The 20,326-nt window shown below is 37.0% G+C and overlaps 2 protein-coding genes across 3 annotated transcripts in view; one reads left to right on the top strand and one right to left on the bottom strand.

The window, feature by feature from the left end:
- Positions 1–20,326, top strand: part of prkab1a (protein kinase, AMP-activated, beta 1 non-catalytic subunit, a) — a 62,240-nt gene that overhangs the window by 34,515 nt on the left and 7,399 nt on the right. The window lies entirely within an intron of this gene.
- ppp1r3c2a (protein phosphatase 1 regulatory subunit 3C2, duplicate a) lies at positions 2,112–4,092 on the bottom strand. 2 transcript variants are annotated; one of them, XM_085463294.1, is made up of 3 exons: positions 3,925–4,092; positions 3,701–3,783; positions 2,112–3,541 (listed from the first exon to the last, which is right to left on the bottom strand). In XM_085463294.1, the coding sequence occupies exons 2-3, from the start codon at positions 3,712–3,714 to the stop codon at positions 2,485–2,487; spliced, it is 1,071 nt and encodes a 356-aa protein (XP_085319420.1). In that variant the 5' UTR covers positions 3,715–3,783; positions 3,925–4,092; the 3' UTR covers positions 2,112–2,484. The 2 variants fall into 2 exon arrangements, with proteins under 2 accessions (XP_085319420.1, XP_085319421.1); XM_085463295.1 differs by having other exon boundaries at positions 3,986–4,092.

Genomic DNA, 20,326 nt, shown 5'->3' with positions numbered 1-20,326 from the left:
TTGGCTCAGGCGATTAGAGGATCATCGGGGGTCTTTTGTCCCTCTGCAGATGGATATTCCCACTGGGTTTAAATCTGGGACTCTCCACCATTTGACCTTAGAACTGAAGAAGCTTCTCGGATGAGAGGTGAAACGTCTTCAAGCAACTTAAAGAAGTCCAGATGCTTTTCTTTGCAAGCTCCTTTGACTGTGTACTATTATCATCAACTATATCAACTATAATCATTTAATCTTGAAAGAAAAAAAAAAGTTTGCCTTTCATTGTTGCAACTCTTTGGGTGACCCATTTTTCTGGATTGACTGAATGTGACTGTTATAGACCAATGACTGTAGAAAACATGGACAACGCGACCGCACCTCCTCCCACAATGGTAGGACCCCAGTCTGACCACAGTTCCATCCGATAACATGTAGGAGGCGGGGTTTATGACCTGTACTGCAGCCAGACACCAGGGGGCAATAGAGACGTTTTGGCTTAATTTTTGGGGAGCTGTCGCGTCGTCCATGTTTTCTACAGTCATTGGAGACGTGCACATAACTTGAACTAATCACAGACACTATTTCCTATGTTTTATGTGCTGAGTATGTGTTTAATGTTTTTATTAACACCATTGATCCAAGTACTCACGTTGTTTTTTTTCCATCCTGGAAGATAAAGAAAGAAGGTAGTTTGATATAAACATTAAATACATTTAAATTATTCCAAATAGATCATTCACTTGTTGTTGTTCCTATCGTAGACAGTTTTAGTTAATTGTAAGTTTATAGAAAAAGCATAAATCATGTCACTACAGTCTACTTGCTTTTAGCAAGCCACTTCTGTTAGCTACCTAAAGCTCACTCTTTGTGATCACAGCTGTGGCTGCAGCCCACTGGATCAGTCTGCAGGCTATTGTTCAGACAACATGAGCTTTAGCACTGTAATCACCAGCAGCTGGTAGCTGGCTTCTGGCCACCACCCAGCTGTGCCTGCTGCTCTCTAAAAGATAAAATGAGAGAGGAAAAAAAGATATTGACCAGTGAAAAGTCTTTCTCAGACGTAATGCCTTGTGTGGATGTCTGCATACTGTCTTTTAATATTTATGTAGTAGTTGCCATTATCATGGTTCCTAAACAAATGACTATAGTGTTGATGGCTATGCCTTACTTTGACTTGTCTGAATTGATGAACGGGAAACCTTAACGTCCACACTGTTTCAATTTGGGGCTTCAGTATCTTGCCCAAGGACTGTACCCCAGGTCTCCAGAGATTAGATTGTGAATACTGTGCACTATAGAATGCAATGGGTCCTCAAAACAAAATGACAAATGAGGGTGTTTATCAGCAGCTTGCAAAATGACCAACATCCCAGTCCCACTGGCAGGAGGTTGTCATTTGTCACTGCGGTTTTCATGTGGCAAAAAATACAAAATATAACATGCATCATCAATGTGGGTAATTAATTGACAGTTCCAAAAAGGTTTGTTGTTTTTTCTGGGAGCTGTCCTGTGTGAAATGAAAGAGTAGGACAAAGAAACCAGCCCAAAGATTAGAATAAATAGAACAAAAGCAACAATAGCATCCTCCGTGTGGTTTTAATATCTAATAATGACTCCACCTTTGTATGTACTGTAAACACAAACTCATGCATTATCCAAAGTACATGCTGTCCCTTATGCTGCCATGGTTACATGGTGTTTGCCACTCCAGTCATGTGCATGACAAGATGTAACAGTTCCCAGGGTGTTACTCAACCATTTAGAGCAGGGTGTGTTTGAACACAACGTCCCATTCAAAGCTTGTCTGTCACCTCGCCCAGAAGATCTGTTTTGTTTTGTTAATTTATTCTTTCTGGTATGTATGACGCACAAGAGGGAAACACACACCAGAGCCAGAACTGAGGCCAGAGAAATAATGTCTGTGTGAATATATAAGTCCATTCATTGTGTTAGCTCATCAAAAAAGATTTTTGGAATAATTACCTTTATTTGCTGATATATGTTTTTTCTCTTAAGCAAATATAAGTCTCATGTTTTTTGCTTTTTCCCCAGTGATGTTATGTCACACTACAACATGCGGCTATGCAATATTGCACAGTTTACCTTGCCAAGGAGATGGACAAAAAGACAAATTATATTTTAAGACAGTTTTAATCAGAATATCAAGTCAAACAAGTTTTCACATTTCAAAAGGGAAGTTAAGCTTAGGAGGTAGAGGTGCATTACGTTTGAATTGTTTCAAGGGTATATTACAGATCAACCAGCACTGTCCACTGAAAACCTCCACAAGGTTTAAGTATCCGTGACTCTCCATCATTTAGTTTCAGAATTGAAAAAGTCTCTTGATGAAAATGTCTTCACGAAACTTAAAGAAGTCCAGTCGCTTCCTTTGCAAGCTTCTTAGACTACCATGTCCTGGATGACTGAGAATCCTCGCAGACATATACAGCACGCTAGATTTCATAAGCATGTACCCCTCCCCAAAGCCACTGTTTCTTAAATATTTTAAGTTAAAATAATATTTCTTAAGTCTGTGAAGAGGGTATTGGGTGATTTCAATTTGGACGCGCTTTCCAATCTTCCCTGAGTCTTTTGAATATACTGTAGATCAGTGCAGTTCTGCACACTGATGGACTTGTGTAAAGGCCACGACAGTGACCTATGCTTTGAAAGTGTGGGGTAAGAACGATTAGTGTTGTCTTGGTTCACATTTGATCTTTCTTTTTCCATCCACACTCTGTAATTTTGTCCCCCGTTGTTGTCCCAGTGTGGTGTAGCACAAGGCCCTGGTCTGAATGACACACAAAACTCAGTTCGCTCCCTTGGATCCCTGTTGTGAGTTAAGCTTAAGTTGAAGCCAAAAACATCCACATCAGACCCCCCACAGCGATGTTGCCACAAGAATGTGCAAGGAATGTCACGATGGCTGCGCCAGGAGTCAAAGGTCACCCTTATGCACACATCCTTTTCAGTAGCGGCATGGGCAACAAACACTTTACCACTTAAGACGTACTCAGAAATGTTGCAGCTTTCCAGCTGTATTTTCATATCTTGCAAACGTGCAAGAAAGGCTTTCTGGTCCTGGGCTGGCTGAGGGAAACCCAGCCGCAACTTGTAGGGATTCAGTTTATCAGAGGTTGACTGCTGGCCTTCCAGTTTGGCTGGAGAGGGTCTCATCGCCAGGGTAGAAGTGGGAGACAAAGGTTCAGGAATAAACATACGCACAGCAGTAAGTGCAAATCCTTTGGCATCTGCAAACACAACTTGCTTCTTGATTTCTCTGCTGATGTGCTTGCGTAAACAGCTCCGAGTATTTTCTGGTGCTGAGTGAGGGGAGCGCAACAATTGTGATGGTAAAGATGAAGTGGAAGGCAAGGATGGATGTGATAATGGATAAGGGGTCTTCACTGGATAGTGTGTATGCTTACAAGGAGGCTTTGTGGATTTCAGGTGCGACATGGAAAACAGTTCATAAAGTTGTTGCTCCTGCCTGAGGCTCAGACACTTAGCCATTTCAACTGGATTCACAGTGTACTGGGGATGACTAAAGGCATGAAGAACTCTAAGAAAAAAAAGATCATCGGTTTAAAATCAGATCTATTTTTATATAGATAAATGAAATTATAGATATAATTTATCCTATATTTCAACATAAAAAATATTTTGTGAATTCTGATGTTAATACAGTTACCACATGGTTAAATATATAACAGTAACTTACCTTGTACAGCTCATTTTCAGTCTGTAAATGTGACAATGGAAGTCTTTTGTCTTTTCTTGAAAGCTGCAGTAAACTCAGGCAATCTATAAATGCAAAAGAGGAAATATAAGAAATAAAACATCTTAGTAAACCCAACAGTCAATGAATTAACTATAAACATGACGTGACAAATAAATGAATAGAATGCAAGGTGATTCAAATTTTTAAGTGCAAAATGTACTTACAGGTTATAACAGTAACCATATGCTTAATCAAATCCGCCACTGAGAAAGAGCAAAAGAGCACCTCAGTTGCAGTCTGTTAGTGCTGTCTCTGGAGCTTCCCTGACAAGTTTGAGAATAAGGCAGCACTGTCTATGACACCATGCCTACATGTGGGTATAGTTTAGCCAATGAAATCAAGCTGCTTTCTTTATATCCTGCCCCTTAAGAACTGATATGTGAAAGGCGGTCTCAAAGTTTTCCTTTTATGGAGTTCTGGCCAAACTAAGTGTGTTTAATGGTGAAGGTGAACCAGAGTATGATTTCAGCTCCATCAATACAAATGTAACCTTTTAAATGATCTCTCCTTTTACAGTTCAGATTTAAAAATTATAGCAGACACACGAAAGGCACTCATTTCTGAGATTATGGACAAGATGTATTGCTAACAGAAACCGTAATGTAAAGATAAAAAAGAAGTGGCCCAATATTCCAACATGCTTTCTTTCTTGGTGAGAAGATCAACGATACTGGTAGAGAAGCTGCTGTGCTTAGCTTAGCACCCTCAGTAAATGGTAAAGCAGCTACTCTGCTCTTTTGGTACAGACTGTAACATGGTCAAATGCTAATGTCAAAGCTTTGAAAAACAAGTTTAGACTGAAACAAGTTTGGGAGTAACTGCAGTGCTGCCTTAGACAACTATTATGGAACATTTCACTAGTTAATTAACTTCAAGTTCAGACAAATCAAATACCATGAAGTGAAAGTTTTGGTTCCGATAATTAGAGTACACCGAGTTCTGGGATTGGCATTTGCGAGCAATTGTCTTTTCATTTGTTTTTTTTTTAACAGACTTGGCTAGCTATGTATAATTTTCCTTTTATGACCTCACTGTAAATTGGCAAGCTACAACCAAAAAAAACCCCCAAAACCTGTCTTGATGTACAAGGTAGGTTACATGACACAATGTTCTCTATGTAGCATGTTTTGACTTGCAGAAAGAGAAAGCCAAGAGACAGCCAGTCTCTGCAGAGTGAACAATTGAGTCATGGGGAAAGAATGTTCCCAAAGAGCTGCCATACTCCTCGTGCAGACTTTCACAAGTGACGTGAGGTCATGCAAAAGCAAAAGGCAACAGAATCTGTGTTTAGTGGCAGTTTGTTGGTTGATCTATCTTCTGGCATAAAAGCTATTTCACATCTGCACTGAATCCCTGAATTTTTACCGGATATTGTTGGAGGTAACAGAGCAAATAAGTGTCTACAACAAAATGCTTTATTTAGAATGCATAAATACACTATCTGATATTAATAAATGTGTTATTAATCCTTAATTAATGTTTCAGAGTGCAAGAGTGTATCTTTTTTTTAGGTTTAATACTCACTTTTGTATCAGATAAAATCATGCCCTATTTCACCCAAGATATTAACATGACAGCTATAATGACTTAAATATATTTTTATTATGATGTACATGCAAGAATATTGTAGAAGTCCTCATTTCTGTATCATAACCCCCCCTCAAAACTCATGTAAATAGAGCACATTTGACTGCATGTCATACTTTAATGATACTTTCACTTTAACAATATCTTTATACAGCACTTTATTTTATACATTTCAAGCACTTCGTCTATCTCACATCCATAGTCAGTTTGGAACCGCCAAATAAAAATTAAACATGTTCAAAATCCACAGCGGGCGGGTTTCATACAGATACAACCAAACTGTTCATTTCTGGGAGATAGAATACTTGAGGGGTGTGTGCTGCAGGTATTTTCAGACAATATCTCAACACACTCCTGAGTCAGTGAGTGACACATGCTACACAAAAAATGACCCCAATTATCTAACTAAATATCTAACCAACTCTCAGTTAGTAATAGATTGTCTGGAATGATAGCATATAAAAGGTCTGTTCTAACTTGCCAGATCAAAAATGGCAGTACTCCAAATAATCTTTTTTTTTGTTTGTGTTTCTTTTTGGGGGCATATTCTAAAAAAATGTGTTCCAGCGCAGTTCCAGGCATAGCTAGAGTTTATAAAAATGTAAAAGCCTTAAAAAGCATAAAAGACGCTAGATGTTGGTGGAAGGGAAAAACCGACTATTATGAGGTTTATGCTAAGTAACCTCATATTATAAAGCCTGCTGTGGATTATCACACAACCAAAAGAGTCCTAACATTTAGAACATTCATATGAGTTCATTGAATGTTTTGTGATTATGATTTAAGACGTAAATAATAATAACAATAATAAAGATTGTATATGTGCTGAGTTGTAAACACTGTGGTGTTTACAACTAAGAATATTCTAGAAGAGTATTATAAAACCTAAAAAAAGATACACTCTTGCACTCTGTGGTGTTTACAACTATTTGCATTTTTTTTAAATAAGGCCCCTATATATCCACATACCTATTCTTACTAGGTTCTAGGTTCTTTATTATTTGTCACATGCATAGTTATACAAGTATAACACACAGTGAAATGTAGCCTGACACGCTCCTCGACATGTGCAAAAATTGGGGGGGGTGGGGGGGGGGGGGGTGTAAAGGAAGAACATTATATATATATATATATATATATATATATATATATATATATATATATATATATATACACACATATAGTATATACACTGGGTGAATGTGCAGTAGTAGCAGCAAGCAGGTGAATTCTGTACATTAATATGAATAGACATCTGACTATTTTACAGGATAGACAATATAAACATATTTAAAATTAAAGGAATTGAAATGTACATTGTGCCTTGGTTTAGTGTCTGGAAGAGAGTCCTGACTCAGTCAATTATAGATGATGTGAGAGGGCGGGTGTGTGTGTTTAGGGCACGGATGGCTTGGGGATAGAAGCTCCTCTTGAGTCTCTCTGTCCTTGCCCGGAAGATGCAGAACCTTCTACCAGATTGCAGAAGTTGGAACAGTTTGTTGCCAGGATGGGACGGGTCCTTCAGTATCTGCGCTGCTCTAGTCCGGCATCTCCTGGTGTAGGTGTCCTGAAGCGGGGGGAGAACAATCCTGCAGCAGCGTTCTGCTGTACGGATCACTCTCTGGAGAGCTTTTTGGTCCTTCACACAGCTGTTCCCGAACCACGATGTCATGTTCTGTGTGAGGATGCTCTCCACAGCGCCTGTATAGAGAATCCTGAGGATCTTTGGAGAGACCCTGAACTTCCTCAGTTGTCGTAGGTGATACAGGCGCTGCCTAGCCTTTTTGGTCTGGACCTGAATGTGGGCAGCCCATGTCAGGTCTGAGGAGATGTGAACACCAAGATACTTGAAGGACTGCACCCTCTCCACTGGAGCTCCATTGATGATAATGGGCTTGTAGTCTCTGTGCTGACCCCTTCTGAAGTACTATCTAAATGTGCTGTACTCATTTATTTATTTTATATTAGAACATGGTTTAATCAAATCATACAGTGCCAATGAGCAAAAAGCAGTGTATTCATATGTTGCAATACCTATTTAAACTTTTCTTCTCCAGCAAACAGAAGTTAAACCCATCCAGGTAAGTTTTCAGTTCCTTCCCACCAACTTTTCGCAGCACTTGGCCCCCTGAGTACAAAAAGCAATGGAATCAAAGAACCCCTATGTGCTCTACGTAATGAATAGCCAAGGTGAGAAAAGAAGAGCTTGAGAAAATTCATGAAATGCTTACTTTTAAAAATTCACTGAACCAAATCAATTTCAGAATCAATCAGCATTTAATTTTTTTTCCTGTGAACTGTGCCTCTTTCCTATATGTTTAAATAATATATATTCACACTGTTGGCTCATATTATGCAAATGCATATAATCCTTCAGACATGTTTTTACTTATTATGCAGCATGAACAAATCACAGACCCTTCATTGTTGTTAAATGGCCATACATGTTTTCCCTGTCTTGTACAAAACATTCTGGCCACTTGTCTTGACAACTCATATAAATTAAATTCTTTTTTTTTATCTAGTAGAATCCCTGTGCTTTTAAATTCCCACCATTTCAAGCATATGGGTCACTATTCATAATTCAGAAAGTGTTGTCATAATGTGAATAGTAATTTTGTCATTTATATTAATGTTGTTTTCCCTTGTATTTTTAACTGTGGCCATTTATTTTGCATTACAGTAGCTCATCAGCCCAGCTGCACTCTCTCACCACACATGGATATCTGATAACATTATGAAATGCAAATGAAAGTAAAGCACAATCCCCCCTCATTCCCCCTCCACACGCACGCACGCACACATGCATGCACAGCCGCAAAGCACTGCTAAAAGTAATGATAAAGTTATGATACATACCAACTGACTTCTGTCAACTGCATGCAGATGTTCAGTGAGCTCATAAATGAAGTCACAAAGAGTCATACACAGTGCCTCATTAATCCCAGTTTTATTGGCTTGACTACCTGTCTAGACTTCTGTTCGCATTTTGGTCTCATGTGGAGATGAGCAATGTGGTTTTCATTTTAATACTTATTTAAGATTTAGGAGTTCAGCAATTTTCTAATTTCACTCCAGCACTCACTTTCCCTCATAAACATCCATCATCTGTTAATAACAGAGTATGGTAAATGTGAGCTGAACTTTGTTTGTTCCAGTACAAAACCTGGCTGCTTCAGATGAGCTCTTTAACCCTTAATTTCTTTTAAAGTTATTCCTTGCTGGATTTACTGGTGTGTTTGGGAATATTATTGTGTTTATAGTAAATACTCTTTTAAATGGTGCAGAATTTATTGTTGAATGAATTAGTGATGGCAAGTTTCCCTCCCTCTAAGGAAATAATGACAATTTTATACTTAGCTGTTGGTTTGAACTCATTCTTAGTCCGTGCCAAAGAGTCACAAAACATATCCACTGCATATCCTTACAATGTTTTTTTTTCTTAACATTTTCTCTCACATATTGATTGTCAAAGTGTTTTTTATTTTGTTGTTTTTGACCATTAAAAAACTTTCAGTGTCTTTAAACTATTGTCCTTACTGTAAAATACTAACTAATTTGAAGTTCTTTTTAAAATTCCTATCTAGACTCAGGCATATATATAAATACCAGACGCTATATTGCAGAGGTTTCAATAACACGGGTTCTAGATTTCAGTACTAATCGCTGTTACTTAATCTGAAATCTCAGTGCATAAACATATAGCAGTGTTCTCAAAATTTAAAAATGGTTCCAAAATTCCAATTTTACGTGTTTGTGTTTGAGAAATTTATTATCCAGCGACTTGTATTTAAAGAGGTGGACATGTATTGGTTTTGTATTATTGCACTAGCAGTTGTTTGGGATTCTGTTGGATAACAATGCAGCACTCAGTTGGTATAGTTTCTCTGCATTGAAAATAATGATTAAATCACCTGCATTTTTTAAAACAACTATTCTCGCTCACCATAACTAAAGAAAGCTACCCTAAACGAACATGGCAGCATGCCTTTGGTTTTCAAAGTTGCATGTGAACAAACCACAAGACATCTGGAACAAAGTCCTCTTGACAAACGAGACCAAAATGAAAATGTCTGTCCATAATGCACAGCACCACGTTTGGAGGAAACCAAACACAGCATGTCATCACAAACACTCCCTACCAACTGTCAATCATGTGAGCAATTAACAGTTGGAGGGGTGATCATTTTGAGCTTGTTTTACAGCCAGAGACCTGAGCACCTTGCAGTCATTGAATCAAGCATGAAGTCATCTGGTATTCTAGAGTCAAATGTGAGACCATCTGTCCAACAGCTAAAGCTTGGCAAAATCCAGTCATGCGCACCATGATCCTAAGCAGACCAGCAAATCTGCAACATAATGTCAGAATAAGAAACGAATCAAGGTGGTGCTGTTGCCCAAATGCCTGGAAACTTCAGTGAACTGAAGCACAGGCCATACATAAAGAAGAAGGGGCCAAATTCCAACACAATTACCTGAGAGACTGATGAAGTCATGCAGAAAACAACAGTTATTGTTCCACAAGCTACTGAGTCATAGGTTATTACTACAAAAGTATTTCTTGTACTCTTGTTCAAAAACAACATATTACAAACTAAAGATATATAAATCTCCTTATCTATGAACTGTTTCTTAAAATACCTTGTGGGTTTGTTTGATTTGTAAAGCTCTCTTGGGAACACCCATACCAATGTGGATGTTTTGACAACTAAGTTGTAGAATTAAGTTGTTGCATAAGCAACCTTGCACATTCATGTCAAGGCTTGAAAGACATTATTGGGATTTTCTGTTGTCCTTGGGCATTAGTTCATCACGCACAATTTAATACAAACAGGACAAGTAACGAATGAGGCAAGATGATAGCTTCTATTGTGTAGCTGTGAGTTGTTCCATGCAATGAACTCATGAGTAAAAGTATATTTAGTCAACACTCAGTTCATTTACTGATAAACTGTGCTTGATGACAGGTTTGATATGTGCTTAAAATTCTCATTAACTGCCCATAATATTAATAATGATAATTAATGTGGTATTAATATTTTTATTGTTATGTTTTTTATTCATATGTAGAATGTAATTGAAAGTTAGTGTAATATGTATGTTTACATGCTTTCCTAATTTATACTATATTTTAGTTGTGAAAATAATATTTTATTCTTAATAGAGTTAATAGTGTTTCAAATATATAGTCCCTAAATACAAAAGCAGTTTGTCAGTTATGCTGCTTAAACACTTTTGAAGTTTTAATTTTAAATCTAAAATGCCTCAGACACTTTTAAAGGCTCAAGTCCATCCTGGGTAAATAAATAAATAAATTTATCTGTAATAATAGCATCTTCAAAGTCAAAACTTTATTTCTTTGGAAAAAAATACCATCTTCAAAGCCAAAACTATATTTCTGCTGGCAGAACGATTAGGAATCCGCTTTTAAGACGAACAATGAGACGGGCTGATGTAAGCTTGCAGGGGTAGAGTAGCAAATTGCACACTGTAACCCCATTACCACCCTTGGCTGACTGAAGATAGAACCCCGCAGGACCTCTATCATCATTTGTGCTAACTTCCTGTACAGTCAGTGGGGCGGGGGGCGGGAGTCCTTCCTCCAGTGTCCTTCCTGGAATCCTTCCTCCAGTGAAGGAAGGATTCCGTTCACTGTGAAAAGCAAATGAACTTTAGTCTTTATGTAACATGGCTCATTTAAGTGTCATCTTCAGATGTTGCTGGGACAAAAAAATAAAATCCAGGCTATTAGCAGCGAAGATGCCTGAGAGAAATTGTTATACTTTCCTGAACATATAATTATTTCTTTGTGTCTTTCTTTCTCTGTGATGAGGAGCAATGTTAAATTAAAAATTGCAATCTTAAATAAAAGTGAGAGAATAAATAAACTAGTAGTGTTGATGCATCTAGTAAGATGTGATTACAATACAGCTAGACAGTAAAAAAAATAAACACAGTTTAATGACAGAAATAGATTGCATGTGGGATTTTAACTATTTAGCTGGAATACAGATAAAACTGATAAGCATAATGTCATCTGCAAAAAAGCAAACAAAAATCAAAACAACTATATCTGTCAGGATTGGGACTGGGACAAAAAATCTGCTCGGGTATTTTGACTAGAGACCGGCGCACCAGGTATTATAGGAAAAACTATAAAGCCTTTGAATGAAAACAAACGCTGTTGTGACAGTGATGTACACTGTCTTGTTGGTATTTATGTATGATTTCTATACAGTTTACATCAGATGACCACTTAAGGACATCTCTTGGTTTTATCTTCACGTTTCCCTCTCACCACATATCCAAACCGATATCATGACCAGCAGCTTTACAGCTGTGGCTCCAGCAAACATCAGCTGATACTAGAAAGTAATATCAAATAAATTCTAACAACAGCTTGAACGTGCTGCTGTTGTTTAGCTCGATATCTGCTGGTTTCTTCTTTCTGACGCAAAGTGGGCGATAAACAAACAAGAGAGACGGGACTTGCGACAGAAAAGCCGATCCCACTGATCATTGATCAGTTTCATGATTGAAGTAGCAACAGGAGAGGGAGGGGAGAGAATGAGAGAAGAAGAGGCAGCTGTGCAGCCTAAAGACACAGAATAACTCCAGCTTTGTGTCTTTTTTTCATTCTAGCTGAAAAAAAGACACAAAACTGGAGTTTTTTTCATTCTAGCTGAAGTATGGGACAAATCGCTTCCTCTTCACCTCAATACAGATGTATTGTAATTGGTCCAGCCCAGAGTCGATGATGACGAATTGGCCAATCCACCACCTTTCATTGTTTATACCGTTATAAAAACAAACATAAAAACAAAAAATCACCATATTCACCATTAAAGGTGAATATGTTACAGAAAGATGGATTAACCCATACAAAAAAAGAAAAAACAAAACAAACAACAACAAAAAAAAATCAACAATAAAGTGCTAGTGCTTATCCTTATAGATTAATATTAACATTAATAAACATTAGTTAATATTAATATTAATGACTACTTGCTCCTCGGTCAAAGCAAATTAATAATGCTGGAATATCTTAAATGAAGTAGTCTTATGAGGTGGAACAGCCACTGCCGGCAATAACAGTTTTTAGCAATCATTTCATTTATTAAGGGAAAAAAGCTATCCAATTTTTTTTGGCCATATGTGAAACAGTAATTACCCTCTCTTGTTAAATCATGAATTAACTGTTATTATGGTATTAACCACTTGTTTTGAAAAGCTGATTTCAACATGACTAGCAACACCCAGGCCTAATTACTGCCAGCAACATTAACAGACCTGCAGGCCTTACTTGCCCCAGTTAAGGTAAGAGTTCATGATTCAGCCATAAGAAAGATTTTGGACAAATATGTCATCTATGGGAAAGTTCTATGGTGAAAACCACTGCTGACCGAAAAGAGCACAAAGGTTTGTCTCACATTTGCCAAAAAATAGAATTCCCTGAAGCTCAAACACACTTTGGGTATGCAGCAAGACAATGACACAAACGAGCCCACTTTTGAATGGCTCAAAGAAAACAAAATGAAGGTTTTGGAGTGGCTTAATCAAAGTCTAGGCTTAAATCTAATTGAGATTATCACAAGTGCTTGATTGCAGTTTTAGCTACCAAAGGCTGTATAAGCAGTTATTACTTTTAGGTGGAAATTACTTTTTCACCCAGGATGGGTTATCCAAACCCACTTTTTCCCTGCATTATATGTCTGACCCTTAAATGACCCCTTGACTTGAACTGTTCCTCAAACTCACACTCATGATGTTCACTGTCCTCACTGAGGGAATGACCCTAACTGACCCTTATATTTCATCATGTTAATCCATACTTTCCCTACATATATATTCTGCCCCTCAGTGCTTTCAAAATGTTAACACAGAGGTTCGCCTGTGACCCCAATCCCTGGACCCACACACCTAATTCAAATGATCCTGCAGCTGCCTCATAACAAGATAATGATTTGAATACAGTGTGTTGAAGCAGCCGAAAACAAGCAGTCCCACGGAGCTTAATAGCACTGTTTCAGAATTATTGCCCTAACAAAATGGTCTAATTGCACAATGCACAACAAACTATACTGCAATTGACAGTGTCTTGTGTCATTAAATAAATAAATAAAAATGTTAAGGCACACCGTAATAGCAAAAAAGATGTAGTTTATTGCCTGAAGGGAACACCATGCCATGGAGTGTTAGATACATTGCACTGTCTTACTGCATCAGATGATTGGCTAGTTTTTTATTGTTAGAGAAATCAAGATAAGAAAAAAACAAAACTTGATTATGATTATGTGTACCAAAAGATCTTTGCTTTCTGCCATGTTTGCTTTTGCCAGTTGCACTTCGATGCTAAAAGGAACAAAATTGAATTGAACGCAGCTGTGGGTATACCCTGTAGCCTTTGCCAGTAGTCCTCAGCACGGGTCAAGGCAGCAGCTGGGACACTCAAGACTAACTCTGGTGTTATAGAAGCAGAGTCTAAAAGCAGGACTGGGGAGTTGTACAGCTCAGCTTCCATAATCAGATACAGCAGTTTCCCATCTATGTCTTGTAACAGTGTTATGCTCTGTGCAGGGAGAAGGCTAGTAGTGAAGACAGCACTATTGACCTGTATGTTCCCAGGTTAATGACACTGCACATATACAGATCAGGCATCATTCAGTCTATCAACAGCAGCAAGGTAAAGGTGGCAGGTTTGCAGACAATGTTAACCAAAAGAGCTGATATGTACTTTTAAAAATAATAATACTGCTCACTTTCAGGAACCTTTTTACATCATTGTCTTATATTTCACTGTAGCTCACTATTTGCGCAGAACACGGCCAAGAATCCAGTGATGAAATATTGTGAAAAATTGGCTTGGATGAGACAAAAAATTATGTATCAGTCATGAGGAAGTATTGCTAAATGGAACATAGTTGGCACAGATCAAAATGTTATTAATGGCAGAAGACCCATAACAGCTAGAATATAATGTGCATATAAACATAAAGGCAATGAGGCACCCAGGGAAGATGACGTTTCGATTGTCTGACTGCTACAACCTCCATAAACCTCCACAATGCGTACAACTGAAATGAATTTAAAAAGATTAAAGGCAAACTGAAAAAAGACTGATACTAACCCCATGAGGACATAAAGCAGAGTTAACTATACAGGAATGATTGTAACATATGAAATAAAAGAAGTGCAATATATACCAAAAACTCATTAAATGTAATGGTACCCAAGAAATAAACTTTCATATGTTAATGACTGTCTATAGTGGAACCTTTGATGGAATATAAAAAAGTATGCATTCTTTTGTCCATTTGCATCATCTGCTCATATTTCACATGCCATGTGGCTCCACACTGCACAAGTAGAACAGTGAAAATGTAAATGATGTAGATGTGTGCACTTTGAAATCAATCTGCCACAAAATAACCATTTGCAAGTCATCAGTTTATTTATCAAATGTTTCATAGGCTGCATAAGTAATGATAAGGAACATTTTTGGTGCTGAAGTATTCTGTCATGCAGACACGTTGACATACATCTTTTTTTTTTTTTTTGAAATGTTTGAGCTGAAAAGGTCTTCACGATTTTCCCAGCTGAAAAGTATTCTCAATAAATGGGTACAGTTTGACTCATATGAAAGGACAAGACAGGATAAGAATAATTGTTTTTAAAGACTTGCCTTTAAAACAAGCTTTGCAAGCTCTTCCAGAGATGTCACACCATTAGTCTAGATTTCCATGTCACCTTGTTTCAAAAGTTTCACTTTTCGCAAATTTTGATAATTGATAAGAAGTTGAGACAAGGGTGCATTTTCCTACTGGATCCTTCTTATCATTTCAAACAGTGTCTGGTTTATTGTTGCATCTAATTGAAGTGCCGATTTGTCATTTTCAAGGAGAAAGAAGAAAATAATCTTTGACATAAGGATGAAATGAAGTATGGATTTATTTTATTGATGTCACATCCAAACCCTTAGGCACATCTTCAGAAAAGGTACTGAGATTTCCTACAATACATGGCATTCTCATGCCACAGATAAAAATGTTTCTTTACTGGTATGTGTCATTTATTGTACCTGAATAACCTTGCTGAATTGCAAGATTTGAGTTATACTGACGTAAATTTGCCTTTCTTGGTGAAAGTGTGGGGAAAAAAACCAAAACCAAAAACATATCTTTTTAAGAAAAATAATTTTAGTAGCACTTCTAGTGACAAACTCCATACATCCAGGGTCACTCGGATATTGTCTATTCAACTCTAATGGTGAAAGAATCAGCAGAATTATGTGTTAGGAAACCTCAGTGCATTTGGAGACCCAAGACAGACTGTATTCCAAAACCAGATGTGTCTTAACAGACTGCAGGACCATTTTATTCAACATCTGTGAGAAGCAAAGCATTTTCTACTGGGTGCATTTTACCAGCTGGGGAGGACATGGACCAGTCAGGTGAATCCAGGTGAAAATCACTAACCTTCATGGCTTTCAGCTGTTATATTTAATTTGAATCATGATGAAAAATATGTGACATATAGGTAAGTTCAGATCAGACTATAACCTACTCAGTTAACATTAAACAAAGTAAATTATATGAAATATACCTTCAGAGCAGGGTGTATTGTTTTTGAGTTTTGAAGAAGGCAATTTTTCTAGCTTTCAATCTAATAGCAAATAATAAAGAAACTACATACATGAACAACAGTATAAATTTCCCCATGGACGTTTTATCTTCACATTATCTACTTCACTGTTAATGGCCTTCAGTTGCAGACTCTTGCCTCTCCACTTGATGGCAGTGGAGCATCAATCATAATAATTACAAAGCGTTCCTTTTTATTCTGCATCATTAAGTGCCTACACAAAACTTAAGCACAATAAAAACTGTACTGTAGCCTTTTTATTATGACTACCACAGCCACACTGGCCTGTAGCCCACAGGTATGTTAGTGGCTTTGGCTCAATCAGTCTGATAAAGCCTTGTGAAACATTTTCCACAAACGCAAGCACTTCTGTAACCTTGGAGAGAATATCAGCAAATGATGTATGTTGTTTAGAACTTAAACAACTGGAATAGCTCCTCTGCCAAACATGTACAGCCCTTTGGGCTGCTTTCTGACACACAGGGTGTGCAAGAACACTGTTATATTCAAAGAGTACCTAAAAACATTGTTCTATTTTGTCTTCTTCTTTCTTTCTCTCTTTTTGTTTTTGTTAATGATCTATGAATGTCCTTCGCCTAAATGTGCTGTATTAGAAAATGTTAATTTAAAAGCTGAAAAGTGAAAACATTAATACAATATGGAAATATAGTAAATTATGCACAACAGAGAATGTCTCGTGAGGTAGTATGAGACATGGTGCCAAAGCACAATAGAGTCTAAAGTGCATTTATATTTGTACTCCACTGCTGTAAATGTCACTATATGGTATATTAGAAAAACAATGAGAATGCACATACAGTATTTATTGTAAGTAAGAAAGAAAGTTCCCATGTGGTACAAATGATTGTAAGTAAATAATGAATTCTTGTTTAGTGGAGCATTGGGACGAACGCAATGTCTCAAGTGTGATTGCTCATTTCGACCCATTTTCCAATTGCATGATACACTACATTGACCTTGCAGGAGACGTCTCGGGATAGCTTATTTCCTTTAATGCATGTCATGATCCCATAGGAGGCTGAGTAGTGTGGTGATCAAGTGCATTTCTGCATTATTAAAAGGCCGTACATCACAAGAGTTTCAACTGTGTTAACTGTAAGGAGGTCAGCTGCAATGCTTTTATCCTATTTTTGTATATATCTGCATGCACAAAGATCTGTAGCATCACGTTACATTTACATAAAATAATCTGGATCTGAGCTCAAATAAATATTAATGCCAATCTGTAAATTCCTAATCCAGTATTACCTGCAGTGTTGGTCTATAATCAGCTGCTTTCCACAAAATGACCTTAAAGACAGAAAAACACAAAAATATTTGTGTATCCTATATATTTTTTTGTCATTTCAAGACTGTAAATATAACATAACCCCAGGAAGGATACTGCAGAGAGATGGAAGCAGCTGGGCACAAGTATGTTCTGAGCAGTAATGCAATCTGTTGAGCTAATATATCAGATATTACTGTTCTTCATGTCAGTGTGAGTAACTCACCCTTTGCCTTGATAAGATACAGTCAGATCTGAGCTGCTTTCAGCTGAAAGAGATGGTGAATGAATTAGCCACGCATTCAGACAGGCAGGCAGAACCGTATTATAAAATTCCTCCTTACTTCCTCATTCCCTGTGATGCTGTTTGATCTTGTGCTTTTATTCTTTGTACCACCATTCACCACCCCATCACTCATTTTCTTTTTATATCTGTAAAAAGAAATACATGGGCTTATTGTACAGTCCCAAGGTTCACAAATTGATTCTAATCATCCAAAGATCACACCTTAGGGGTGAATTCCAGACACACTGTATCTAGAATCCATTTCAGTGGTAATGTCCAGGTATAGGTCATTATTCAAATAGATACAGAGAAATGAAATTACAGTCTTACCTGTTCTTGGAATAAAAAGTTTACTGATACTGATTTTACTCAGTAGTACTGATTCAGTTTTATAATAATGTACAGTTACAGCAGTAGTATATTTTATTATATTTTTTAAACATTAACAAAATTGCATCTAGTCAGATAGGTTATCTCATATTTGTAGCTGAAAACCATTATACCATTTTACCATTACCATTATACCATTTTACCATTACCATTATTAACCCCATTACTGCTCATTATTTTATTACAATATGAAACCTTAATACTGGCTTTAACATTTGGAAAGGAAGAGCAGCATTTATGGTCTGTTTTTATTTATGTGAAATTATAAACTTTGGTATAAAAGTGAGAAAGAACATCTTTGCAAAGTGAACTCCTCAGTGAAATGACTTTCTAAAGATGGTATTATATGAGGAACTGCAGAAAGTGTTCGTGACCTGAAGGTGCAGTGTTTTCTGTCAGATAACACTGTTATTTTCAAAGAAACCTTTACTGTTCCCGCCCTTATATCCACTCGATCCAAACAAATTAACTGTGAATATCTGCACTTACTGCCATCAAAGGATGAGTCATTTTGAAGCCACCTCTGTGTTAGGCTTTGGACAACACTCATACGCACTGATAAGAAAGTGAAATTTGAAGTAGGAAACTACAAACATACTTCAGTAAATTAAATATAAAAATAAGCAGTGTTGCTCAGCTACTGTTTTGAAGCTTTAACCCATGAAGTTTAGGAATAACTTGAATACAAAATTTATACTTATGATGTAATCAGAATAATCTACAAATAAAAGTGTGAAATGTCATTCTTGGCATTGTTAACGAAAAAAAAAGCCTTCATATAAAACGATTAAATCACTTTTACTTAAAATAATTGCTGGTATTTAAATCTTGTTATTTTAAACAACAACAACAACAACAACAACAACAAAAATAAAAACACTCAAAAATCTGTTTCTGCTATTTATCAGGCCTGAGACACTTTTTCGAGTATCTTATATATGCCCAGACATGTATGCATAATTTATCTTGCAATTCTTAATATATTCCTTATACCACTCTATATAGTCAGATGAAAAAAAAACAACCCACATTTGTTTATAAAGACAGAATGATATAAACATGTGCACACACACACTGAATAAATTCCCCACTCACCCTACAAGATGTTCTTTATCCTTCAAGCACAAATCGTCTACAAGAGGCCAGAGAGCTTGAGGATCCTGCACTATTCTGGGTAGAGATCTCAGATGCCGTTCCTGGGATCTGCTGGAGCCACTTGCCCAGTTTGTGGGTCACTGCCCCGAGTGCTCCGATTACCAAAGGAACCATTGTTGCCTTCACCTTCCACACCTTCCTGGTTCCCATTTGCCAGTGGGATTCCCAGGTACTTGTACAGTCAGGAAAGAAATTATTGGAAATCAAGGCTTGATGTACATCAAGTACTTAAGCACATTTTTACAAAGGGATTAAATACTTATTTCTTTCATGAAATTGCACAGATTGGTCAGTCTGGAGTGCAGTTAGCTTCTTTAGCCAGTAGGTGGGAATTATGTGGTCTGCTCTTAGCTCCAGCTTTGGTGCGGCTATTTTCAAATTGTACCCCTCCCACTGAGAGTATACCTTTGATGGTTCAGAGGAGAAAGGTTGGTTTATTTTCCTGGCTTCTATCTGGTATACAAATGTCCTCATGAAACGTCTTCAAGAAACTTAAAGAAGTCCAGTCACTTTTCTTTCCAAGCTCCTTGGATTAACATGACCAGGATTTAAATCTTGGTACCATTAATTACATATACACATCCAGAATTATTATTATTTTTTTGCATATACTATTATATATTGTACATATATTTATTAGTTTCAGATTTAGCCATTCGTATATTTTGCCTGTTTATGTTATTGTATTTTGCACAACTCTGTTGCTTGTGAAGCTCGCACACAAGAATTTCACTTGCATGTGCTGTACCAATGTACCTGCACATGTGATGTGACAATAAAAGTGATTTGATTTGATTTGATTTTGATTTAATTGAAGTAGTTTCTGATACAGTAAAGTTGTATTAAATCTTACTTAATTAAAAAAAATCTTTTGATGTAAAATGTACCTTATGTGTAAGTGAATGACAGCTGAATAAGGTTGATTAAATGTAATTAACACTTCAATTTTCATGGGTACACAAATAATGATAAACAACACACACTGACTGGAAATATAGCACACATTTTGCTCATGCTTTGACTGACAGAGTGCATCCCTCCTGACAGTGTGTGAAACCTTAAATTAGGACCCATGACATACACTGAACTCAGTAAACAGTTCCAGTTGTATTAATAGTGTATAGGCAGAACTGGAAGCCTTTAATGGAATAACCCCAATACATTAATATTTTTAACCAACACTCATTATAACAGGAAACAAGAAAAAAAAGGCATTAAG

This window comes from Copadichromis virginalis, linkage group LG7 (genome assembly GCF_057382275.1).
Source record: "Copadichromis virginalis isolate Kocher_CV1m ecotype Utaka linkage group LG7, C_Virginalis_male_GT1.1, whole genome shotgun sequence".
NCBI classification, from domain to species: domain Eukaryota; kingdom Metazoa; phylum Chordata; class Actinopteri; order Cichliformes; family Cichlidae; genus Copadichromis; species Copadichromis virginalis.
This window is presented reverse-complemented; position numbering and strand designations above follow the sequence as displayed.